Source organism: Bos indicus, chromosome 16, assembly GCF_029378745.1.
Source record: "Bos indicus isolate NIAB-ARS_2022 breed Sahiwal x Tharparkar chromosome 16, NIAB-ARS_B.indTharparkar_mat_pri_1.0, whole genome shotgun sequence".
Taxonomy (NCBI): domain Eukaryota; kingdom Metazoa; phylum Chordata; class Mammalia; order Artiodactyla; family Bovidae; genus Bos; species Bos indicus.
Genome location: NC_091775.1, coordinates 65693803 through 65718523, shown reverse-complemented (window position 1 = coordinate 65718523; position 24721 = coordinate 65693803). Strand labels below are relative to the sequence as shown.

At 43.1% G+C, this 24721-nt stretch overlaps 1 protein-coding gene across 5 annotated transcripts in view; it reads right to left on the bottom strand.

Annotated features, from left to right (window-relative positions):
• RGL1 (ral guanine nucleotide dissociation stimulator like 1) overlaps nt 1-24721 on the bottom strand; it is a 277865-nt gene that overhangs the window by 40895 nt on the left and 212249 nt on the right. For all 5 annotated transcript variants that reach the window (XM_070768555.1, XM_070768554.1, XM_070768557.1 and 2 more), the window contains 3 exons: nt 9810-9994; nt 5355-5479; nt 3481-3696 (listed from right to left, as the gene is read on the bottom strand). In XM_070768555.1, coding sequence (XP_070624656.1) covers nt 3481-3696; nt 5355-5479; nt 9810-9994 — 526 coding nt within the window. The remainder of the gene's footprint in view (nt 1-3480; nt 3697-5354; nt 5480-9809; nt 9995-24721) is intronic.

Below are 24721 nucleotides of genomic sequence, written 5' to 3'. Positions count from 1 at the left end.
TGTTTTTCTCCCTTTAATATATTTTTTTGCGTTGTTGTTACAGTTTTATAGTTTCCAGCTTTCCCAGTAAAAACACGAATGGCAGTCAGCCTACAGAGCTGTGCTAGAGAAAGCAAACTTTCTTCTGCTGAAAGCATACAGATGCCCTAAAAATACACATGAAAGATGACCGTAACCTTTAGACCCACAAAGCGAACCAGGTCGCAGCCGCTTCAAGGTCAGATGCTATCACACATCTCATGACCAAACCTTGTCTGGAAAGGGGTACACAACTTGGCAGTAAAAACTCACCACAAGTTGAACTTTGGCTCTTATGTCCTTAGCCAAGAGGGAATATTTTTATACACATTCATTTGAGCTCCAATTGGCTTGTGCCTCAATCATAAACATTCAGAAACACCTTGGTACTTACAATGTTTCCAAAATAACTTGGGCTTTTAAAAGAAAATTCACTTTGGCAGCATTTTAAAACAAAATAGAAAGCGAACAGGAAACATTCTGGATGTCATTTTCTGAAGAAGGAGAAAGCCTCCCAGAGCCTGAAACTTAAGCTACCATTCAGAGGCTGTAGCATCAGCAGGCAGCGACCTTGGAGTCAAAATCCTGCTGAATGAATGGCAGGCAGAGCAAAACAGTCAGGGGGAGAGAGGGTCCCCTTCACAGCCAGAACGGGGAAGGAGGAAGCCCTGGTGGCGGGGGGCGAATATGCCTTGTATCCAAGGAGGTGCTTCATCCGCAGGCATGTGGGAATGTAAAACTTCCACTGTCGACGACTGAGTATGCCGCGTGACCATGGGTTTGGCTTCATGCGGAACATCTGAGGCAAGAGGTCCCAGAGTGGCTGGGCATAAATGCATACTGCTTAAAAGAACATTTCACGAAGTCACGCTAGTCCTGACTGTGAAGGGAAAATGGCATTCTTTAACTTAGCACGCCCACATCTGGCTGCTTAAAATTACTATGCCAAGCCTGGATAGGAGGGGCATTTGGGGGAGAATGGATACATGTATATGTATGGCTGAGTCCCTTTGCTGTCCACCTGAAACTATCACAATATTGTTAACCGGGTATACCCCAATACAAAATAAAAAGCTTTAAAAAAAAAAAAAGAAAGAACTAAAAAAAAATTACTATGCCAAACCAACAACCCATCCCCCCAAGATTTTCTTAAAAGTAAATGCCAAAGCTCTTTACAAAAGTCATGCCCACTCTTTTGAAATGCCTCAATGCTTTCTTTTTATTTAAAAAGAGAGCGAGTAAAAGAGAGAGAGCAAGAGCACTGAATTACAGTCTGGAAACCAAGCCCATGAGAACATGGTTCAAGAAAGGTTCAGAATCCAAAAGTTATTTTCAAAAAATCAGGAAACTTGAAATAAATAAAAGAACTCGGGCCCAGCTATTTCATGCAAATTGTAATAAACATATGGAACACATTATTCAGAAAGAGGCTTAAGCTAAGGGTTTAAAGGAATACAAGAGGCATCTGGCCCCACTGCTAAAAAAGGAGTGATCTTTGAGGAGATCTGATGCAAAAATGTAGCAGTAAGGCCACTCCAACAAAACAGTCATATTAGGTCAGAAATATTTTCTGCATGTAAAAGTATCATTTTTCAAACATCCTCTCAATAGAAAATGGCTATGATTAATTCAGGAAAAGTAAAATAAATTTTTATTGGAAAACACCTGTGAGTCTTATTATTTTATTAAGTCACCTACACAATTTCAAGGGACACAGTTTCGTGCATCACAAAGAGTTAAAGACCGCTGGCTTTTAAGCACGTGCTACGGCATTTGGAATATACCTGAAATTATACAACTTGTACTTCTTACCATCACATAAATGCACAATTGGTATTTAATTTGGACCAAGGTCACTGTTTGAGCCACCCTGCCATGTATACAGATGCTATATGCTTACCACAGATTTTAGAAGCAGTTGAATACATTAAATTGAATACATTTTCTTTTGGCATTTGTGGCCAAAAAAATATTTTTTCCTATCAGTCTAAGAAGACAGAAATTTCATATTCTATCGTACTCTATCAGGACTTCCTTTGTGGCTCTTACTTGCTGATAAATATGCTCAATTCAGAATAAGAGAAGTCTAAGTTGTGTAAAACATTTGTTTCTTCCGTATAGCATTTTTCCATATACTAAAAAGTCTGTAGTATCAGACCACCTACAGACTCAAAATAAAGGAAACTCTTTGGCACAATTACGGCTCTGCTGTTTAATCAAAGACCACAAAAGGGAATGTGAAACAAAAGAGAGAGAGAGAGAATGTAAAAGTTTAAGTCTTATGCCCACAGATAGGGGCTCAATGAGAAAAATAAATAATGGGGTAGAAAACAAAATGTGTTTTGGTTAGAGTTGACCCCATATAGCCCAAAACAGAGGACATTTGCATAAAAATTATTTGTCAAAATTGTTGTTAATTACATAGCTCTTGCTGATGTAGTTTCTTCTGCCTAGACAAAAATAAATAAATAAATCTTCCCCAATCTTCAAATACCCCCAATACTATCAGTTATTCAAAGCTAAATTCAAGTATCATCCTGTCCATGAAAACCTGCCTGGATCACCCCAGCCAGGACGGATTTCTCCCTCCCCCACTTCTGCAGCACTTATGTCATATGACTCCACTTCTAGGCTGAGATGACTCCAGTGTCTCTTAGCTTCCTTGTTTGACTATAGGCTCCTGTAGGACCAAATTAACTGTGTTTAGCCTATCTATGTCCTCAACATACAGAATACTGCAGGTCAGAAGCATTTATGGGCTCATGAAATACGTGGTGACTGACTGACTGACTATTGTTCACCTTTTCTCAATCAGGAAATAAGATGCGGATAAATGAAGGTCAAAGTCATGTGACATGGATGCAGCTGATCCGGCACACTGGACTGACACCCAGCAGAATGCAATTCAGCCACAGGAATAGACTCTGTCCCTCCAACTTCAGATGCAAGGCTCTCAGAAAAGCCCTTGATTAATATGGAATCTGTATATTTCAGTCCTTTAGAAAAGGGATGTGAGATCCTGAGAAGGTACTGGCTCTTCAAGCTTGCAGAAGATAGACTGCGTCCAGGTCCTGGAGGGGGGTGGGGTAATCTTTCTGCATTGAAGAGCAGTCTATCTGACACTGAGATCACCAGTTTATATGTACTGAACACAGGGCAGAACCAACAGTCTGTGAAAAAGCAGACATTCTGTTTCATCCTGAAGCAGCAGCAGTATTGGGGGCCCATAAGCAGCAGGAAGTGAGCAAGGGACCCATTTTTTTAAAGAGGAAAATAAACTCCCATGTTAAGAAAGGCAACTTTTTCCCTTACTTTGGAAGGACCACGATAAGAACAACAAAAACCCAATGGGCCCTCACATACGGTTTTCTGACTGCCTTTCAACCAGGTGGGAACATCAGCATGATGGCATGGCCTCCCTTATCTGCTAAGCCCAAAGGATATTTTCAAAAAGACAATTACGTGAGCAATGTTAATCCACTTCTCGATGATCTTGGCTCTCTGCTGAGTCTTGAGTTCTTTGCCCCCCAGGATGGTGCTGACCACACATTTGGTGAGGGTGTTAAACTGAGAGATGGTGGCACGGATCGTAGGGGCCAAGTGTTTGTTCTCCTTCTTATCCCTTCGAGACCAGATGCAGCCCAGGCAGTGGTGAGGCACGACTTTCTTAAACAGTTGCTGGAACAAGAGAGGAATTGACTTTAAGGACAATACACACATTTCATCGGGCAAAGCATGCCATCTTTTGTAACTTGGTACTTTGTGAATGGACAAATTGCCCATTTCTACTTGATCTGCCTCATGGTGTCCATTTCAACAGACAAAAGTAAATAATTAATATATTAACTGATGAGAAAAGCCCACATGTTCTTTCTAAATCTGTTCAACTGAACACATGGAACACGATGACCAACAGAATATTTAAATGACCAGAAACATTTGGGCTTTTCTGTCTTGGAAGAAAATCCAGGTGAAAATCTACTTCTGACCAAGAAGTGGTTAAGATTACTTTGACTTCAAAATCATATCCATGGTACATTCTGGACACTCACAATCATGAACTGTGTATAATGAATATGAATGGTCACCTGAAAAATGACTCACAGGAGTGACACTCATCAAGTTCACTATTTCCCATTGTTTCAAGTGAAGACAGCGAGAAACAAACAAAAGGAAAAACTATTCAGTGTCACACAGGAAAAGGAGGAAAGAGGGATCTGAAGCCTGGTTCCCAGGTCTTTGGGTTGGGAAGATCCATTGGAGAAGGATATCCACTCCAGTATTCTTGGGCTTTCCTTGTGGCTCAGCTGGTAAAGAATCCACCTGCAATGCAGGAGACCTGGATTCGATCCCTAGGTTGGGAAGATCCCCTGGAGAAGGGAAAGGCTACCCAGTCCAGTATTCTGGCCTGGAGAATTCATAGTCCATGGGGCTGCAAAGAATCCGACACAGCTGAGCAACTTTTACTTTCACTTTTTTCTCTTCCAGGTCTTTGCCTAAAAGTCATAGCCAATGAAGTTTTCCGTAGTTCTCTTACACTACTGGTTTTTGAAACAACAACAAATTTGTTGAACTGATCTGATTCTCATTTGTACAACAATTCAATACAAGATGTGAGAGGGTTTGTGTAAAAGCAAATGTGCCAGAATTGGCTTTATAAAGACCATCTGATTTACTTCTGAGAGTCTATTTGCATGCTAAATAGATGGAAACTCACAGCAGCTTTCTATGCTGCTTCCTCCAAAGTAGTAAGTGTGGAAGAGCTGAAACCACTGTGATCCTTGATAATGGCCCTCTTTTCTTTAACCAGCTAACACTGAGCTATGAAATGTGACTAATGAAACCAAATATGTACAGGTAACAAAAATACTCAGACTTCAAAAGACCAGGAAGCACATGTGGAAATGAGCTGCCAGATAGAGTCGCATGTGGATTCAGGGAATTTATTTTGTCCTAATTTATACTTTGACCCCTTTACAATCCTCCAAATAAACAGTTCAGATCTTGAAATATGTATGAGTCTAAAGGGAGAGAAACACCCATGGAACAGGATAGATTTTGTTTCCCTAGGATTAGAATTCTTCTTTCCCTCTGGGTGTGGAGCGCTGAGTGAAAAGCACCTTCACCCAGAATTGTAAGAAGAGCTGAGGCCTAAATTATTCAGATGATGGATTCAAATCACATCTTCCCTCTGCATTTACTGGCACAGCCTCTCTTGGGGATTTGAAAAGACTTAACTCACATGACCCTACTGCCCTCCCAGGGGCCACCAATCAGTCCTGTCACTGCCCACGTTTTAAGCAGAAGCACGTCAAAGGCACAAAGAGAAGACGTACTGCGTCCATGTAGGTCAGCTGCTCAGCCACGAGATCTTCTGAGAAGCATGTGAACTCTGCAGACCCGCCGCCCTCCAGTTCCTCCTCTTCTTCCAGGCTGAAGGAGATGCTGTTGGGAAACCCATCTGTTCACAGGTGGGGGAAAAAAATAATCAGTAGTTTGGTGCTGCTGTATATGACCTTCTTTATAGAGTCAAAATAGACTTATTTAATTTAGGAAGAAGAGGGCTGACCCTGAGAAAACTTACAGGGAGAGAACAGCAAGCATAATAAATGAGTGAAATGAAGGTCTTCCCTCTCGCGGCTTGTCCCTAGAGGCTTTACTGAGTCCAGAGGCCCCACGTTGTCACTTTGACAAACCACAGGATCTTTAGTCAAGCACAAAGTTGGACAAAGGCTAGGAAAAGCAAAGCGGGGCTACATTCAGGGGTCCCCCTCTCAATTTAGGCACCCTCAAATCCCTCTGACCAGCTCAAGCATTAATCCAACTATTTCCTAAACCCCATCTATGCATTTCTTAATTACTGGGCCAGTAATTATCAGAAGCCTGGAAGGAAAGGGAATGAAGGCAAGCCAGGCTTTGGGGAGTAGAATAAGCCATTCTGGTGTCAGAAATACTGATGAAGTCCTCAGAACTCTCAAGAAGTCCTCAGAATTCTCAGAACTTTAGGAGTAGCTTTCAACTTCTACCTAAAATTAAGTACGTATATCTGTTCTCTATGCTTGCATCTCTATTACTGCCCTGCAAATAGGTTTATCAGTACCATTTTTTCTAGATTTCATGTATATGCATTAATATATGACATTTGCTTCTCTCTTTCTGACTTCACTCTAGGTTCATCCACCTCACTACAACTGACTCAGTTTTGCTACTTTTTATTGTTGAGTAATGGAATAGAGATGCAGACAGGTGTGTGGACAGAGTGGGGTAAGGAGAGAGTGGGACAGATTGAAAGAGAGGCCCTGACGGATATACGCTACCACATGTAAAATAGCTTGTGGGAAGCTGCAGTCTAACACAGGGAGCTCAGCTCGGGGCTCTGTGAGGACCTAGAGAGGGGTGGGATGGTGGGGGTGGGGGCGGTAGGGAGGCTCCAGAGGGAGGTGTTATATGTACACATATAGCTGATTCATACTGATGTACAGCAGAAATGAACGCAACATTGTAAAGCGATTATCCTCCAATAAAAAATAAAGGATGCATGAAGCAGTAAAATAGCCTTAAACTAAATTCACCTGAGCCTTATTAGACATAAGATCATCAATTACAAATTAATAGGACACAGACTGAAGAAGCGAAAAAAAAAAAAAAATCACTACCTAGGACTCCAAAGGAGAAGGAAATGGCAACCCACTCCAGTATTCTTGCCTGGAGAATCCCAGGGACGGGGGAGCCTGGTGGGCTGCCGTCTATGGGGTCGCACAGAGTCGGACACGACTTAGCAGCAGACTTAGCAGCAGGACTCCAAAAGCATAAGCAGTCAGCACATGGAGCAGGACTGAGGGTCTCTACTGTGAAAGACTATGCAATTGGAAGAAGTTTACCTTGAGCCTCTAGCCTCCCATCCTGAAAACTTTCCCCAATTCCTGGATTGCTTCCCAACCATATTCCCTGTTCTCCTGCCTGGCAGATCTATTCTCATTAGGAAAAGTCTAGTTGCATACACATATCTCAGCAGACATTTAAATCAGGGTGTTAACTACTCCCCCAGGATGTTTACAATGCAAGCCTTTGCAGAATAAAAGACTTTAGACATCTTGGATCAAATTGGGGTGGTCTTTTCTTAGTTTCCTGTGCTTCCCTGGTGGCTCAGATGGTAAAGAATCTGCCTGCAGTGAGGGAGACCCGGGTTCAATCCCTGATTCGGAAGATCCCCTGGAAGAGGGGGTGGCAACCCACTCCAGTACTCTTGCCTGGGAAATCCCATGGACAGAGGAGCCTGGCGGGCTACAGTCCACAGGGTCGCAAAGAGTCAGACACGACTGAGCGACTAACACTTTCACTTAGTTTCCTAGGGGTGAGGGGGTGCTCAGTGGACCCTGCATCACTGCCCCTCTCAGAGCACCACATGGGAAACTGCCAACTTTGATGATAGGTATGGTGAATCAAGCGGTAAAGAGTCTGCCTGCAATGCAGGAGACATGGGTCTGATCCCACAAGTTGAGAAGATCTCCTGAAGAAAGAAATGGCAACCCACTTCAGCACTCCTGCAAGGGAAATCCCATGGACAGAGGAGCCTGGCAGGCTATACAGTCCATGGGGTTGCAAAAGAGTCAGACACGACTGAGCGACTAAACAACAAGAGGATTTAACGCTGGCTGCCTCACCCTGGAGTTGAAGGTACCACTGTGAATGAGGCTGGTTAGACAAGGGTTGGTGGGGGGCGGGGGGGGGCGGGTAGGCAGGGAAGCAGGAGGGGACCTCTGCCTGCCCCTGGAGGCTGGGATACAAACAGGCATGAGCTAAAGAGAGCTAACACCCCATGATTTCACCACTTTTCCTCCACACAACTCTGGCCCTCTCTCACTGGGTGGAGGAATAAGACATCTGAAATCCCAAAGGTTCAGAATGGGCCTCTCAATCCTCTTGCTAACCAGTGGATACAAATCTATCCTCGCTGCTCGGCAATGCAGAGGCTGGCAAGGATATGTGCTAAGGCGTGATTTTCTCATTCATCCAGCACTCAAAGTGGCCTGTTGCATGCCCTGGATCTACGCTGCTGAGCCTGAAGGTTACATGGTCCTTTCTTTCTGGGGTCTCCTCCACGCTCTCACTGTTTCTGCTTCTGACTCTTTTCCAGGGGTAAGCAGGCAAAAACCTGAGGCAAAATTTTCACTTTTGAAAAACATGGAGGAGAGTCTGTTTGCTTTTTTGCCGGCATGAAATAGGGTAAAATGAAGCATATGGGAACCAAGCTCCTAAAACTCTTTTTCAGTAATGATTCCTGTACTTAATAAACACAGAGAGAGTTCTTGATTAAAAATTCACTCCTGGGATTGCCTAAAAGCCTTTCTAAAGTCAGGCAAACTCGCTCTCCCCTGCCTCGGCCTGCCAAAGGAGCTGGCCTTCCAGTGCCTGTTACAAACAACGAACCACTGGTCCCACCAGTTCCCCAATTAGGCCGGGAGCCAGGGGCAGCCCCCATGGGGAAAGCTGGGCGCTAATGGAGTATCCACCCCTGCACGAAGGCAGGAGGGGAGGTCCTGAGGGGAGCAGAGCCCCTACAGCTGGAGGGGTGCCCCTGGTATTCAAACATTCCCAGCAGATGAAGTCATCTGAGATACAGAGGACTTGGCAGTCAGCTTCCAATGATGCAACGACATTTTCCCCCTCCCTGGTCCCCTGTCCATAAAAAAAAAGTCAACAGGTCCTGTTTGGAATTTTAAGGTTGTTTTCCTTGGCACTGAGGCAGCTTCCCTTATCGGTGTTGAGGAACCGCTTCCTTTCCCTCACTGAGGAAATTAGGTGTCACTTCAGGGAAATGCCTGTCAGAAGCTCCAAGTGGGTCAGCCGCCATGGCAACCATCGCCAGGCAGCCAGTGAGGGGACAAACCGTCACCGCTTGGAAGCCTGTCCTAGCCTCTTTCTGACTTTCTTCAAAGCTTGACGGTTCCAAGCAGCCCAGAACCTGCAGTGGTGGCCTTTGCTCTGTCCTTGAAAATAGGCAGTCAGTTCCTCAGATAGGAAAAAAACAGCCACAGAGACTTCCTTTGGGAGAGTCTATTGGAGATGTGAGATCTGCCTCAGGCAGGGGACAGAGAGCAGGGATATTTCCAGCTGAAGGGGAAACATCTTTTCTGAGCTTCCCAAGCTTTTGTGAGGGCAGGGGCAGGACTGGATTTAATTCCCTGCCTGCTGAATGGGGGTGGTTGTCTGTGACGAGTTTTCATTTGACAGGAGGAGGAACTGATCAGGCAGATAATGAAGAACAAATTCAAGTTGAGCATGCTTTGCAATGACAACGAAAGGCAAAAGATCATCAAGGAGATCGTCCTCTGTATGGTACTAAAAGGAACCCTGGGAAATCACTTCGCCTCCCAGAGTCGCTGTTTCCTCAGCCATAAAATGACGGAGTCAGACTAGATGGTCTTGAATATCCCCTTCTCTGTTCTAAAGCTCTATAGTGTTAGCCACTCGGTTGTGTCTGACATTTTGTGACTCCATGGACTTGTAGCCCCACCAGGCTCCTCCGTTCATGGAATTCTCCAGGCAAGAATACTGGAGTGGGTTGCCATTCCCTTCTCCAGAGGGATTCCATTCTCCAGATCTATACAGTCTATAACTGGGACTTCAATAACCTTAAGAATTTTACACGGGCCACCAATCCCTGGTCAGCTTGTCCTGAGGGAAACCAAGGCCTCCAACCCGACAAGTAAAGGAAGAGCATTTCCTCGTCGTGGGAGGTGTGCAGGATCAGGATCTAGCTTCTGCCCTGGAATCAAATGAGTACTCACTGTCAGCTTCTACTTCTTGCTTGTGAAACTGCTCAAGAAGATTCTGTGCTCTTCTCTCTGGGTCAGAGCCTGGCATCATCTGCTTGAGATAATCCAGCAGTTTCTGTAAGCAGGGGAAGCCAGGCGGCTCTCGGAAGTCCTCTGCACACTGGTCAAGCCAGGCCCTCAGGATGGATGCGATAGCGCTGAGAAAGAGAAGCAGAGAGTCATTGCACCCCACCGGCTGTGGAGACTCGACGCCAGCCCTGGCCTCCAGAGCCCGCCCTGGCCAGGCCCCAGGAAAACGTGGGCCGCTGACCATAGGATAGTTCACCTAAAAGCTTCCACCAGTGTCAGTGAAGTTAAAGCACTTGAAAATAGCCTGACTACCTTTCATTATTTTAAGTGATGGTTGGGGAGCAGGGGAAAAGATAGGCAAGTTTAAAAAAAAAAAAAAAAAAAAGGACCATAAATTTGGAAAAACAAATATGGGGCAAAAAAAAAAAGACACGCAGGAGAATATTGAGTGAGTCCTGAAGCAACTTCAAAGTAATCCTGTGTATACAACAAGATTATGTGTTTCCAATTCTGGATTCACTCAAGTCAGAGACCACAAGATCTACTGTGCTAACATTTTAGGAAATAACTGACTGTCAGTAGGCCAGAAATATGATGAAAGGAAGGCCTCAGGTTTAGGAAAGATAAATGTGTAAATTTAATTTTACAAAGATCACCACGGCTTCGGCAAAGCACCAAAAATGCCCTCACAACATTATCCTTTCGCTTTTAAAGTGACCAGAGACAACGTGTTTCAAGCAGGAGAAACAGTGTGAGTAGCAGAGTGAGGTAAAGGACATGGTAAAGGAGAAATACTTGATGAGCAAGGCCATTCATTACGAAGGGGACTTCCTCTGGTGGCTCAGCGGAGTCCACCTAAGGACCACGGCACAAAAAGAGAGTCATCCAGACATATTACTAATTACACAAGATTATTTTCTTTAAAGGGGCTTCCCAGGTGGCCAGTGGTAAAGAATCCACCTGCCAACGCAGGAGACGCAGGTTTGATTCCTGGGTCATGAAGATCCCCTGGAGGAGGAAATGGCAACCACTCCAGTATTCTTGCCTGGGAAATCCCGTGGACAGAGGAACCTGGCGGGCTATAGTCCATGGGGTCGCAAAGAGTCAGACACAATTGATTAAAACAACAATAACATTCTCAAGGTAGGTGAAGATAAAATGACCTGGTGACTATGAAATCACTTGTGTGTGCTAAGTCGCTTCAGTCGTGTCCAACTCTTTGTGACCCCATGGACTGTTGCCCACCAGGCTTCTCTGTCCATGGAATTCTCCAGGCAAGAATACTGGAGTGGATTGCCATTCCCTTCTCCAGTAGATCTTCCCAACCCAGGGATCGAACCCTGGTCTCCTGCATCACAGCAGATTCTTTACCATGTGAGCTACAGGGAATTCCCTGAGGTAGGGGTAGGGGTTTTTTCCAAATTCAAAATTATCATCTAATTATACTTCAAATTGCTTGCTTAGTCAACAAACTGTAAAGAAACTAAAAGCCATTATGCTCCATATATATGAAACCACAGGCTGGGCTTTCACAGGTGTGCCTAAATTTCACAAGTCTCAATTTCATAGTAGAGACCTGGATGATGATCAAGGCATAAATGCAACTGAAGACAATTTAATGCGTAACTTTTGGAACTGAAGTACAAACCCAGAAGAAAAATATATTAGTTCTTTTCACTGCTGTGGAGACCACTGTTTTACTAAAAGGGACATGAAGACTATAATCACATAGTAACAGAAAAAATAAATGGCAGAGAACCATTAAAGTTGGTATTTCAAACATTAGAAATAATTCAATATTTTCTAAATCTTTAGTCCAGATCGAATTAAAAAGAAAAACAAAAGTTTCATTCCCTTGCAAAAAGCTAGAAGAAATTAATCTGGCATCTGGGGCTAATTGAAAGCACAAGTAAAATGAAATTAATGACCTGTTAGCCAGTGAACCTTCCATGTTTGGTTTACTTGTTATCAATACATTATGTTATGTATGAATGCTGAGTCCCTCCGAATTCATACGCTGAAGCCCTAACTACTCCCCGCCATGAGTGACAGACTTCAATTTTTTTAAGCCCACACACAGCACACGTTATTTCTCCTTTCTTCTCCAAAACCAAATACCATGAATTAAATAAAATGATGAAGCAGCATTCTAATATTTCATTTTTATAAGGAAGATGACTTTTTCTATGAATAATTTCCCTTCTTTGCTGATAAGCAATGAGCCCAGAGCTGGGGTAGGCACATAGGTGGGGTGACAGCCGGAATCTAGGAAAACCTGATGCTTGCGTCCTTTATACTGACTCTCACAGAACAGTTCTGCACTTGTCAAAAGAAAGGCGATTTAACTGAATTAGTACTACAACTCACTATTCTTTGATATGTCAGTGAGAAAATACTCTTTCAATGATACTGATGAAAAAGAGATAATCCACATTCACACAATTAGAAACCAAAAACAGCATCCAACCAAGAGTGAGACCAGCAACTCAGTGAGCCTCATGACCCCTCAGAGGTCCATAACCTAAAAGCCAGGCAGAAATGCAAAATTTCAGTAAAAGACAGACATTAAAGATATCAATATTGCATTAACTCTTTACCCATCATAATTGTTAAAGTTACAAGACTGATTACTTATTGAAAAAATATTACTAATGTGTATAAACTAAAACAACAATATCTACTCCCCTTCATCCTAATTCTATCCTATTCTTATGACTTTATGTTAATAGTTTGGAGTATATCCTTCTAGGCTTTTCTATGGATACGTATACATATATTTAAATAGATGAAATATGTATGAACCATGGATTTTTTCCCACAAAATGTATGTGTGTGTGTATATATATATATACACATATATACACATACATACATACACCTCTCTATCCACTGCCTCCAGCTCTGTTTCTCAGGGTTACACAGTGTCCACTGCATGCACATGCCATAATTAATATAGGTATTCTACTAGTGCACAGGTAGTTAATGTTCAGTTCAGTCGCTCAGTAGTGTCTGACTCTTTGCGACCCCATGGATTGCAGCACTCCAGGCCTCCCTGTCCATCACCAACTCATGTCCACTGGTCAGTGATGCCATCCAACCATCTCATCCTCTGTTTTCCCCTTCTCCTCTTGCCTTCAATCTTTCCCAGCATCAGATCTTTTCCAATAAGTCAGTTCTTCGCATCAGGTGGCCAAAGTATTGGAGTTTCAGCTTCAGCATCAGTCCTTCCAATGAATATTCAGGACTGATTTCCTTTAGGATGGACTGGTTGGATCTCCTTGCAGTTCATGGGACTCTCAAGAGTTTTCCCCAAAACCACAGTTCAAAAGCATCAATTCTTTGGCTTTCAGCTTTCTTTATGGTCCAACTCTCACATCCATACATGACTACTGGAAAAACCATAGCTTTGACTAGACGGACTTTTGTCGGCAAAGTAACTTCTAGGTTGTTCATAGTTTTTCTTCCAAGGAGCAAGCATCTTTTAATTTCATGGCTGCAGTCACCATCTGCAGTGATTTTGGAGCCCCCCAAAATAAAGTCTGTCATTATTTCCTTTGTTTCTATATTTGCCATGAAGTGATGGGCCTGGATGCCATGATCTTAGTTTTCTGAATGTTGAGCTGTAAGCCAACTTTTTCACTCTCCTCTTTCACTTACATTAAGAGGCTCTTCAGTTCCTCTTTGCTTTCTGCCATAAGGGTGGTGTCATCTGCATATCTGAGGTTACTGATATTTCTCCTGACAATCTTGATTCCAGCTTGGGCTTCATCCAGCCCAGAATTTCACATGATGTACTCTGCATATAAGTTAAATAAGCAAGGTGACAATATACAGCCTTGATGTACTCCTTTCCCAATTTGGAAGCAGTCCATTGTTTCATGTCCAGTTCGAACAGTTGCTTCCTGACCTGCATACAGATTTCTCAGGAGGCAGGTAAGGAGGTCTGGTATTCCTATCTCTTGAAGAATTTTCCACAGTGTGTTGTGATCCACATGTCAAAGTTATTGTTAGGTTCTCACAATTACAACTAAAAAAAGTGCAAATCCTTGTTTACATGCCTGTGTACTTGTGTATTCCTATAGGGCATATTGTCTAGAACTTACTCCCATGGCAAGTTGTAGCCCCGGAAAGTCTGGGCGAGTTTTCAAGAGGGACCCTAATCCATACTGGACTTGCCTTTAGATGTACATTTCATCCTTCTCGGACGGGTATTTTCTACTAACTCTGGTCATCTACTCATTTCACCTTTTGTGACAGTACCCTTCCCATAGTTTAGCCCAAGAAGGCTTTGAAAGTTCACTACCAACCCAGATACTGAATCAGCTAGAAAAAGCATTTTCACACAGATGAGAAATGAAGGCGGAGGAAGAAGAGGAAGACACAGACAGCACAGCACAACACAAGGCAGACCCCTGCCCTCCTATCAGCAGAGCGTTTATCAGCATCCTGGGGAGGCGGGCTTTCTGGACAGGCCTGCACGTGAGCCAAAGCTCATAGTACCCTTATGTTCACCAGTCCTGGGAAGAAACGTTCTGTTCTTGACAGACTTAGAAGCAGATAAAATGTGAAACTTTGAAAATTTCAAAAAGGAACGCAACGTCACAATATCATGACAGAGACCACAGGGTTACTGGCCAATGGCTTTTCCACCTTACTTTTCCTGGCTCCACTCCTAAGATCTAATGTGCATTCTAACCAGAACTGGTTAGTTGGAAAGATGTAGAGAACCTTAATAATAAAGAGAAGACCTGGTTAAAAATCAAAAACTTACAGGAAAGGTGTAACAATTAAGCTAGAGAAGCTACTTGGCTCTGTACACAGAATATGAGATTCAAGAAGAAAAACCTGGTTCCCATCCTCACTGTGCCACCATGAACAATGGGAGCTGGACCCGTCACTTAGCTCCACTGACCCTTACCTGGAGGAGAGACAGTAACACCTGCCATCATCGACCTGACACTGATCGGCTGAGTTTCAAATGACATAATGCCAATACGGATATTGAGATATCTGGAGAGAAACATGACTGTTAGCAGTCGTAAGACTAATAGCCATAAGTCACAAAAGGGAGGGATTAAGAGAGGTATGGCTCAATGAAAATCAATCAGTGCTCATGGAAAGAACTCAAAAAAGTTGCCACATAAGACAGAAAGTGTGACACGGGATACAAACCATATGTCTACAACACTTGTGGCTCCAGGTTTGCTGAAAGAATCACTGTGAGCAACTACCACACACATGTGCACACACACACCCCTGAGGCATCCTCTCACACACACACACACCCCTGAGGCATCCTCACACACACACACCCCCACACACCCCCGAGGCATCCTCACACACACACACACACCTGAGGCATCCTCACACACACACACACACACACACCCCTGAGGCATCATCACACACACACACACACACACACACACACACACACACCCCTGAGGCATCCTCACACACATACACACACACACACACACACCCCTGAGGCATCCTCACACACACACACACACACACACACCCCTGAGGCATCCTCCTCAGGACAGACCAATTCAGGAACATAACGCATAACACAATCTAAAACACGGTTCCCCGACCTCTGGGATCTCACGCCTGATGATCTGAGGGGGAGCTGATGTAGTAACAATAGAAGTAGACGGCACAAAAAATGTAACAGGCTTGAATTATACCAAAACCATCCCCCTCCTCCCCTGGTCAGGGAGAAATTGTTTTCCACAAAACTGGTTCCTGGTGCCAAAAAGGTTAGGGACCACTGCTCTACAAGACATGCTTCTTAAATGATCTGTGAAGACTGAAGAGGCAACTTCTGAAGCCAAATGGAAAGACTATGACATGACCTAAACTCAGTAAAGACAAAAGCTAGCACAAGACTTTCTTTTCCAAAGTAGTCTTGGTAGGATACAGAGCAAAGTTCCTCAGGCCCAAGGGAAAGTGTGTGTCTGATTAAGAAGGATGGTGTTGGGGGTGGGAGGGATCCAAATCTGATGGCAGAGCAGACAACCAGGATCGCTTTCTCTCCCTTAGGCATTCTTGGCAAGAAGCAAATCCTTGTAGTATGTGAACTTTTTCCAACCTACAATGGTCTGCAGGGTAGGAAGTCATGCCCAGGCCTGGAGGCAGCTTCTAAGACTTTTACTTCTAATAAAAGTAAAAATTTCCCTTGGGAAAATGAATTCATTAATCCAACTAATATCTGTCGAGTACCCTTTATTTCCATATTCACAAAAACTATTCATGTAATGAATGTCACAATAGGGGAGTCGAGGGCATTTACCTTCAGAGAAGATGAACCTGGTCAGGGCTCCAGGGAGTGTCTTCCTGAGTAAATGATGTTAAAAGACCTTAAGGATAGGGAGGATTAGCAGGGTGAAGGCTCTGGGGTTATAGCATAGGCTATTCCTCAGGCTAAAGGTCCTGAGGAAAATGCAAAACACTTATAAGAGTCATAAGGAAGGTCTGTTTAAAGAACAAGGAAAGGGGAGAAATGGAGCATGATGAGATTTGCTACACTCATTCAATTTCTTAGCCAAATAGAAATCACACTTAATAATATTTGACTGGAAGACACTGGACAAATGTCTTAGGTGAGAGGTGTAAGGCAACAGTACAAAACTTCTAATCACTCTCAGGGACCTTCAGGTATGCAATGCAGAATAAGAAGGCTGACTGAGGTGAGCATTAGGCTGCTATTACGCTCAAACCACAGATTTTTAACGCATATGGGGATTTTAAGGTAAATGCATTAAATCATTTAAAAATCCCACAGGTAATAAAATACTCTAGAATTGGCAAAAAGTTTAATGAAAAAAAAACTTCTAGGCATGAAGTCATTGCTCCCATGATATGAAACTTCCAAGCCAAGAAATAGGATTATTATGACAAAAAAAATAACTGTCCATTTAGAGCTGCTTTCTCTCCCTAGAAATCTATGTGAGATAATAATTTATTGTTACTTAATCATCAGCAGAAAATAAGACATGGAAACATTTTTTAAAAGCAGCAAAACACTCTTCTATTTTAGGATATTCTCCAAGGATTTGATCTTTCCCTAACATAGGTAACAAAAAGGTAAAAAGATCCATGCCGAGGGTGGCCTTTGAAGCAGTGGAGCATGGGACATTGCCAGCCCCTTCGGGTGGGAGCCAATGCACTCTGCCCTCCAGGGAATGAAAGCCAAGTAACCTTGACACTGACCCTGAGCTAGACCCTCCCACCTGGCTCTCCCGGCCACAAAACAGTTTTCTTCTGTTTCCGGGAAGGCTGCCAGTTAGAGTCTGCCTCTGAGACCCCTAGCTAGATGGTTTTCCTGATGACAAAGAACAAAGGAAGGTGCAGAGAGGTTTTGTTTTTTGTCCCCCCCCCCCCCCATTTTTGCCTGAAAAAGCACATAAAGGATCGAAAAACATCTGGACTCACCAAGGTAATCTTGCAATGCTTTCTTATACATTTTTCATTGTACATTTTGGTACCAGTAGTGAGTAGGGATTAGAACCCTTGGAGGGAAAGTAAAAGAGAACTTGAGAGAGACTGGGGAAACAAATGTAAACAAAGACAGAGTCAGGGCTAAGCACCGAAGGCAGTACAGGGCGGAGAAGCCACGGGGCAGTTAAAGCAGAGAAAAAGCTCCAGGGCAAGGAGGAGGAAGAAAAGGATTGTGACAGGAAGGATACAGAGAGTAAATATGGGTGGGAAAGGGCCAAGAGTAGGAGGAGATGAGCTCAAAACCAAGTGTTTACACACCTGTCTTTCCTTCCCAAACTACACGTACAGGCCCTGGCATCTGAAGACAAATCTGCAGAAACTGGAGAGAACTGCTGTGCAGAGACTTACCCCTATGTCACCAAACCTTCCTCAGTAGGTCACTGACTGCACTCCGTTAGACAAAGCGAAGACGTCTCCTAAACACCTATATTTCGTGAGCAGTATAGCCAATACGGCTAAACACATTCTCCAGAAGTCAGACTGACCCACTGGCTGGTTAGACTAACCTAACCTGTTTATGCCTCAGCTTCCTCATCTGTAAAGCAGATGTAATAACAGATCCCTCCTCACAGAGTTGGTGCGAGGCCTATAAGAGATAATACATATGAAGGACTCAGAACAGTCCCTAGGGCAGAGTGAGTGATCAAAACCATGAGCTATTCTTATTATTTTAAAAAAGAAGAATTGCAGTCTGTAAGATCAAGGACTAAAGGCAAAAGGAGCTGCACAGAATCACTGGGTTCTAGCTGAGAAGTCGTTTTCTTCACGGGTGTGAGTTAATGATTCTGACAGTGCTATACACATACACTGGAACTGAATAAGTAAACGGAAAGAGGGTAGAAGCCAGCTTTCTCACTGCTGGAGAGGAAACTTACAAATAAGCCGGGAGAGGGCGCTAGAATGGTCCATGTGGTAAGGATTAGAGCTGAAGACATCAGGAAGAATTCATGTTTAACATCATATATTGATGGTTATACATAAAGATACGTACAGACACATATAGTCACATAATTAATACACACCTGTATTTCCTAGCCATGTCAGCTGAGTGGGCCTAAAGAAATGACACCCTAAGAGCAATGAGCACACCTCAGACCCAGAGCTTGGTTTCTGGTGTTATTCTCCAATAAAAAATAAAACAGGTCTCCTTGACGAAACGGCTGATTCTAAGACTGGGATGGGAAATATACAAGCTGAGTCTAGAACATCTTACAAGATGGGCTCAGACAAACACAATACAAGGGGCGTGTGAAAGTGACACAGGAGTCAAACAGAAGAGCTCCCGATGATCAAAGCTGAAACAACCTGAGCAACAAAATACATAAAGTAGCACTGTGTTGTATCCCACAGTATAAATGAATATCCACAAGTCTATACTGGTGTACCCAAAAGACTGAATAAATAAATAAAGTGAAAGTCACTCAATTCTGTCTGAGTCTATACCAATGTAAACAAAGAGTGAATAAATTAATAAAGGGAAAAGTCACTCAATTGTGCCCAACTCTTTGCAACCCCGTAGACTACGGAGAAGTAGAATTCTCCAGGCAAGAATACTGGAGTGGGTTGCCATGCCCTCCTCCAGGGGATCCTCCCAACCCAGAAATCGAACTCAGGTCTCCCACACTGAAGGCAGATTCTTTACCAGCTGAGCCTCCAGGGAAGCCCAAGAATACTGGAGTAGGTAGCCTATCCCTCCTCCAGGGGATCTTCCCAACCCAGGGATCTAACCCAGGTCTCCTGCATTGCAGGCAGATTCTTTATCAGCTGAGCCACCAGGAAAAGCCCGAGAATACTGGAGTAGGTAGCCTATCCCTTCTCCAGAAGATCTTCCCGACCCAGGAATCAAAATGGGTTTTCTTGCATTGCAGGTGGGTTCTTTACCAACTGAGCTACCAGGGAAGTTCAAATTAAAAAATGGAGGAGACAAATCTCCCATGCAGAAGTTTTCCAAATAAGGTGGGTAAATACTTCACCCTAAAAGAGGGGAGCAGAGCAAAAGGATTGTACATAATGACTTCTTTCCAACCAATACAGAATGGAAAGGAAGGGGGAAGAAAAAGACTTTTGAGGTTAAAGCATCTGCCTGCAATGCGGGAGACCTGGGTTCGATCCCTGGGTTGGGAAGATCCCCTGGAGAAGGAAATGGCAACCCACTCCAGTACTCTTGCCTGGAGAATCCCATGGACGGAGGAGCCTGGCGGGCTACAGTCCATGGGGTCGCAAAGAGTTGGACACAACTGAGCGACTTCACTTTCACTTTTCACCTGAAAAATAACTACTTCATCCAGATGAGCAAGAACAACATCAAACATTATAAATCACGCTGATAGTATGTAATGAGAATGGTATTTTATCCTGTGATATTTCTCTCAAAACCTCATAAATTCAGTCTAACTATGAGGGAAAATGTTAATTACAAGAAAAATTCTCATAAAGAGGTGCCATGTGTGTGCATGCTCCGTTGTGTTTGTGTGACCCCTCTTTGGACTGTAACCCACCGGGTTCCTCCATCTATGGGATTTCCCAGGCAGGAACGCTGGAGTGGGGTGCCATTCCCTTCTCCAGGGGATCTTCACAACCCAGGGACAGAACCTGCATCTCTTGTGTCTCTTGCACTGGCAGGCAGATTCTTTACCACTGTACCACCCGGGAAGCACAATCAAGGGCTATCCTAAAATATACCTGACCAGTACACCTCCAATCTATCAAGGTCACCAAAAACAAGAAAAGTCAAAAATTGTCACAGTTGATGGGAACCCAGGGAGATATCCCAATTGCAGGTAATGTGGTGTCCTGGATGGTCTTGGAATAGAATTGGGCCATTAGGTAAAAAGAAAAACAAGGAACTGAAACTAGACTATGAACTTTCATTAACAATGCATTGGTTCAATGTTCATAACAAATGTGTATACTCATGCAAGAAGTTAATAACAAGGGGAACTGTGAGGAGGGTATATGGGAACTCTGTATTATCAGCTCAATTTCATATAAATCTAAAACTGTTTAAATCTTATTTAAGATGTCCAAAGGGGCAGGGGCGGTGGGGAGCGGAGATGAACAGGAGGGTCCAACCTAAGTACTTAAGAGAAATAGTCTCATTCATATCACAGGGAAGGAAGTAGGGGCCACACCGTACGGAGGTTAAGGCCTGGGTTAAATCCCTGTCTCACTCATTTATTGTATGACCCCGGACATGTTCCTCAGTCTCTCTATGTCTCAGACTCCTCATCTGTCAAATAGGAACAACATTTGGAGCTACTGGGAGGATCTGAAAGGATACAGAGTACTTAACACAGGAACTACTCCTACGAAGCAGCCAATGAATTCTGGCCATTATTATTAGAAAGAGATAGAGCCGCTCACCACAAATTATTTTTCAGGGACCTCAGTAACTCATTATTCTCTGATTGCTCACAGTCTGAGACCAGAGTTTTTAGGCTATAAATAGGCCTCTAATGAAAAAACTTGCTGAGGCTTTCTACACTTTTCACCATTAGAATGGAGTTTCCGTTGGGGATGACAGATGCTACGAGGCACCGAGAACAGGAAACAGGCACTCAGATTGAGTCCTTCTTCTTTCCTCACATCCTGCAAACCATCTCCTTCCCCAGGAAACAAGCCTAACTTCCACATTTCTAACAGCTGTTTGCGGCCCTTGCTCAGGGTGTTCACTGAATAATAAAGCCAAGCCAAACGAGGAAATAATCCCAAATTGTACAATCTCAGAATGCTAACAAGCTAAAGCATTTGTCCCAGTGGTGATGCTACACCCTAGCTCCTCGTGTACTTCTGTCTATAGCCCTTTCACTGCGACACGGACAAACGTAATGTGTGGGAGGGGGAGGACTGGTCAGGATTCACGCACACCAGAGACTCAAACACTCTTTTAGAAGCAGCAGCCCCGACAGCAAAATGGTGAGAAACCCAGGTCCTGGATCTCAGTTGGATCTGAGATCAAATAACAGATGTGTCATTAACTAGCTGCTTGATCTTAATCAAAGTGCCTCACTGTTCTGAAACCTCAGTTTACACACCTATAAAATCAGGACAATATCTCACAGCATGTCTGTAATAGTAAAAGAAAATACAAAATGCGGATAGCTCTGCACTAACGTAAGCACAGCTCAAACTGTAGCCGGTGGCAGTGGCCAGGCGGTGGCACTGGCCAGGCGGTGGCCGTGGTGTCATCACTTCCATCATCCCTGAGCCTGCAGGGTGACGAAGTGACAGAGTCTGGTTGTGATGTCTGTTTACCTTTCTCTGACATGTAGAGAACCTTAGGTGTTTTCTCAGGCAGCCAATTTTTCTTCTTTCTGAATCAATGATGATTAACGTTGTTTCATTCCTCCACTGGCAGAAAAGCATTAATAACTTCTGCTTGGGAGCCTACACTCTTCCCTTAAACACACAGTTCTGATTCAGGATTTCAGGGACTTCTAAAACTATCATTTCTATTTTTCTTAGTCTAGGATGGATGTTTTAAAGATAATACTGTGTTCTTTTATCTGATGTACTGCACCTCCATTTCTTCTTTGGTTTTACTTTTAAAAAATATTAATTTCACATGATAGTCTTTAATTCTTACAAGATTGGAATTTTCAATCTTATTTTTGCTCTGTTCTTTACCCCTCTTCCTTTGCCCCATTTTTGTTACCATTACTCAGATTGATTTTAATTGCCCTGTTAGGTTAGTTGAATTTGATGGAATGTTGATTGCAAACTCAATGGGAAGATTTTGTAATACTTTTCACTACAAAGTTTCCCAGATAGTAAAAGAATCACAGCCATCTTCCTTGAACTCATCTCTCTTTTCTTTAATTTCCAATATCTTAGATTGCTACTACTTATATGTAACTAAAATCTTTACCAGTAACTATAATCTGGTGTGACTATTTACAACTTCTGGGAGACGATTACATGAATGACAATCATATCTGAATGTGTGGAGACGAAAGTAGAATGATTTCAACCATTTAAACCACTGCTGTGGTACAGAGTTTTAGGAAGCAAAACATGGCATTCCAAGAGGGAAGTGATGAGAGTCAATTAAAGAAAACAAAACAGAAAACTATTTCAACATTAATTACAGTAGTCATTTTAAAAAGGAATAAAAAAAAGTAAGATTCCTGAAGAGAGAGTTTTAAACCTCTTTAAATAAAGTTATGCATGTGTATGTATGATATTCTAATCTCAAACACATTTTGGAAAATGAAGACTCATGGTGTCAAGGCTCTATATGGTTAATATTACTTCTTCATAATCTCACTTCTGAATTCAATGACTATAATAAATCTGCACTAAGGAAAGCCTCCTTTTTCCATCTGGTTCAGATTTTATATATTATTCTTAAGAGATAACATTTCACCATGAAAAATGTCAGCAGGAAGGAGAATGTAGGCAGACGTGTTTTCTTCTGTCATAGGAAGTGAGTTTCCCGATTCCCAAACAGTGGCAAGTTTAGGGATTATAGAAATAAACACAGTATGACTTCTTATTTATATCGTTCTAGTACTAACATCAGAAATCCCCGTGTGCAAAGATTCTAGCATCTAAAAGCCCTGGAAGTTGAATTCCTTGCGACTGAAGGAACTCTCATTTTAGCCAGATAACTTAGAAGGTTTATTGCACAAAGCCTAAGCCAGGCACACTCAGGATTAGGAGTCACAGCGCATTCAGATACTTTTTGAAATTCCTGAAGAATACTAGCCACTTGTGGTCCGAGACACTAGACACCAATCTTTCATCTTGACCGTTTCATCTGCATTTCCACATTTTGCCTTCTTTTAAGTTCTTTCAAACCTTTGAAAGGTTGATTAGATCCATCCATATTCAGAAATACAGGAAAGACTGTTATCTTGGGATTTGGGAACCTGTATCAAACGTAAGCCTTGCTCTATGCTTTACATTAAGAACTGAAAAACCAAACAATAGCTGAGCATTTCCCTTCTCATATTTAAGCCCAGTAGTGATTCCCCACCTCCACCCCCCAACCCTCACCCTTGGACTGCAAAACTGAAGGCATCTGTCCTAAAACAGGATGTTTACTTCTTAGACTGTCACTGAATTCCTGCCGTCTGTTTCCCACCTGAAATCACAAGAACACAGATTCACAGCAAAGGAAAACAATGGGCATTTTGCTGCTCCTTGCCTGACCCCACAACACAATGCTTTTTAGCCCATCTCTTTATGCATGATCGTAGCAAGTGGTTCTGATATCACAATTAATAACAAGCAAATCAAAGAAGCGGTCTATTTTTTCTTTCCTATTTTTATCAAAACAAGTTACATAGTCTTTCCAACAGAAACAAGCAGTCAAGGGCACCTCTCACTCAATCAATATAATATCTGGATCTTATCTCTGTTTCTGATGTTCATTTTCATTTTTTTAAATTAATTTAATTGGAGGTTAATTACAATACTGTGGTGGTTTTTGCCATACATTGACATGAATCAGCCATGGGTGTACATGTGTCCCCCATCCTGAACCACCCTCCCACCTCCCTCCCCATCCCATTCCTCAGGGTTGTCTCAGGGCACCAGCTTTGAGTGCATCGAACTTGGACTGGAGCTCATTTTCATTTTTAAGAAGATGAAAAGAAAACTAGATAAATTTTATCCTGGGCTTCCCTGGTGGCTCAGGTGGTAAGGAATCTGCCTGCAATGCAGGAGACCTGGGTTCAATCCCTGGGTTGGGAAGATCCTGGAGGAGGAACTGGCAACCCACTCCAGTATTCTTGCCTGGGGAATCCCCTGGGCAGAGGAGCCTGGAGGGGTGGAGGTGGGGGTTCTAGGCATCATTAAACTTGAAAGAATCTCAGAGCACTCGTTTTTTAGGTAAAGAGACTAAAACTGAGAGAGGTGAATGAATAGGTCAAATGGGTGGCAGGTGACAGTGACGGATGAGGACTCGTTCCCCGGGGCCTGTCACCTGCCGTGAGGCTGGCTCCACAACCTCCTCGGCACTGGATTCACCCAATTATAAGAGACATGAGGGCCCCGGTGGCCCAGTAATTAAGACTGCATACTTTCAACACAAGTGGCACGGGTTCGATCCCTCATCAGGGAACTAAGATCCCACATGCCATGTGACCAAAATAAAAATAAAAAATAGCACAGATTATTGCATACTTTTTAAAAAAAAGAAAAAGAAGGGACATGAATAAGTAAATTTCCAGACAAGTGTGGTATTATTTTTATATATATTTAGATATCCATAAATAAAGACAGTTTTTATTGAGGACTACAGCCTCCTTGCTGTGCAGCAGGGTCTCTTATCTAGGCAATACTGATATTTAGGGTCGGGTAATTCTTTGCTGTAGAGGGGAAAGGGGGCGTCTTGTGCATGGCAGCGT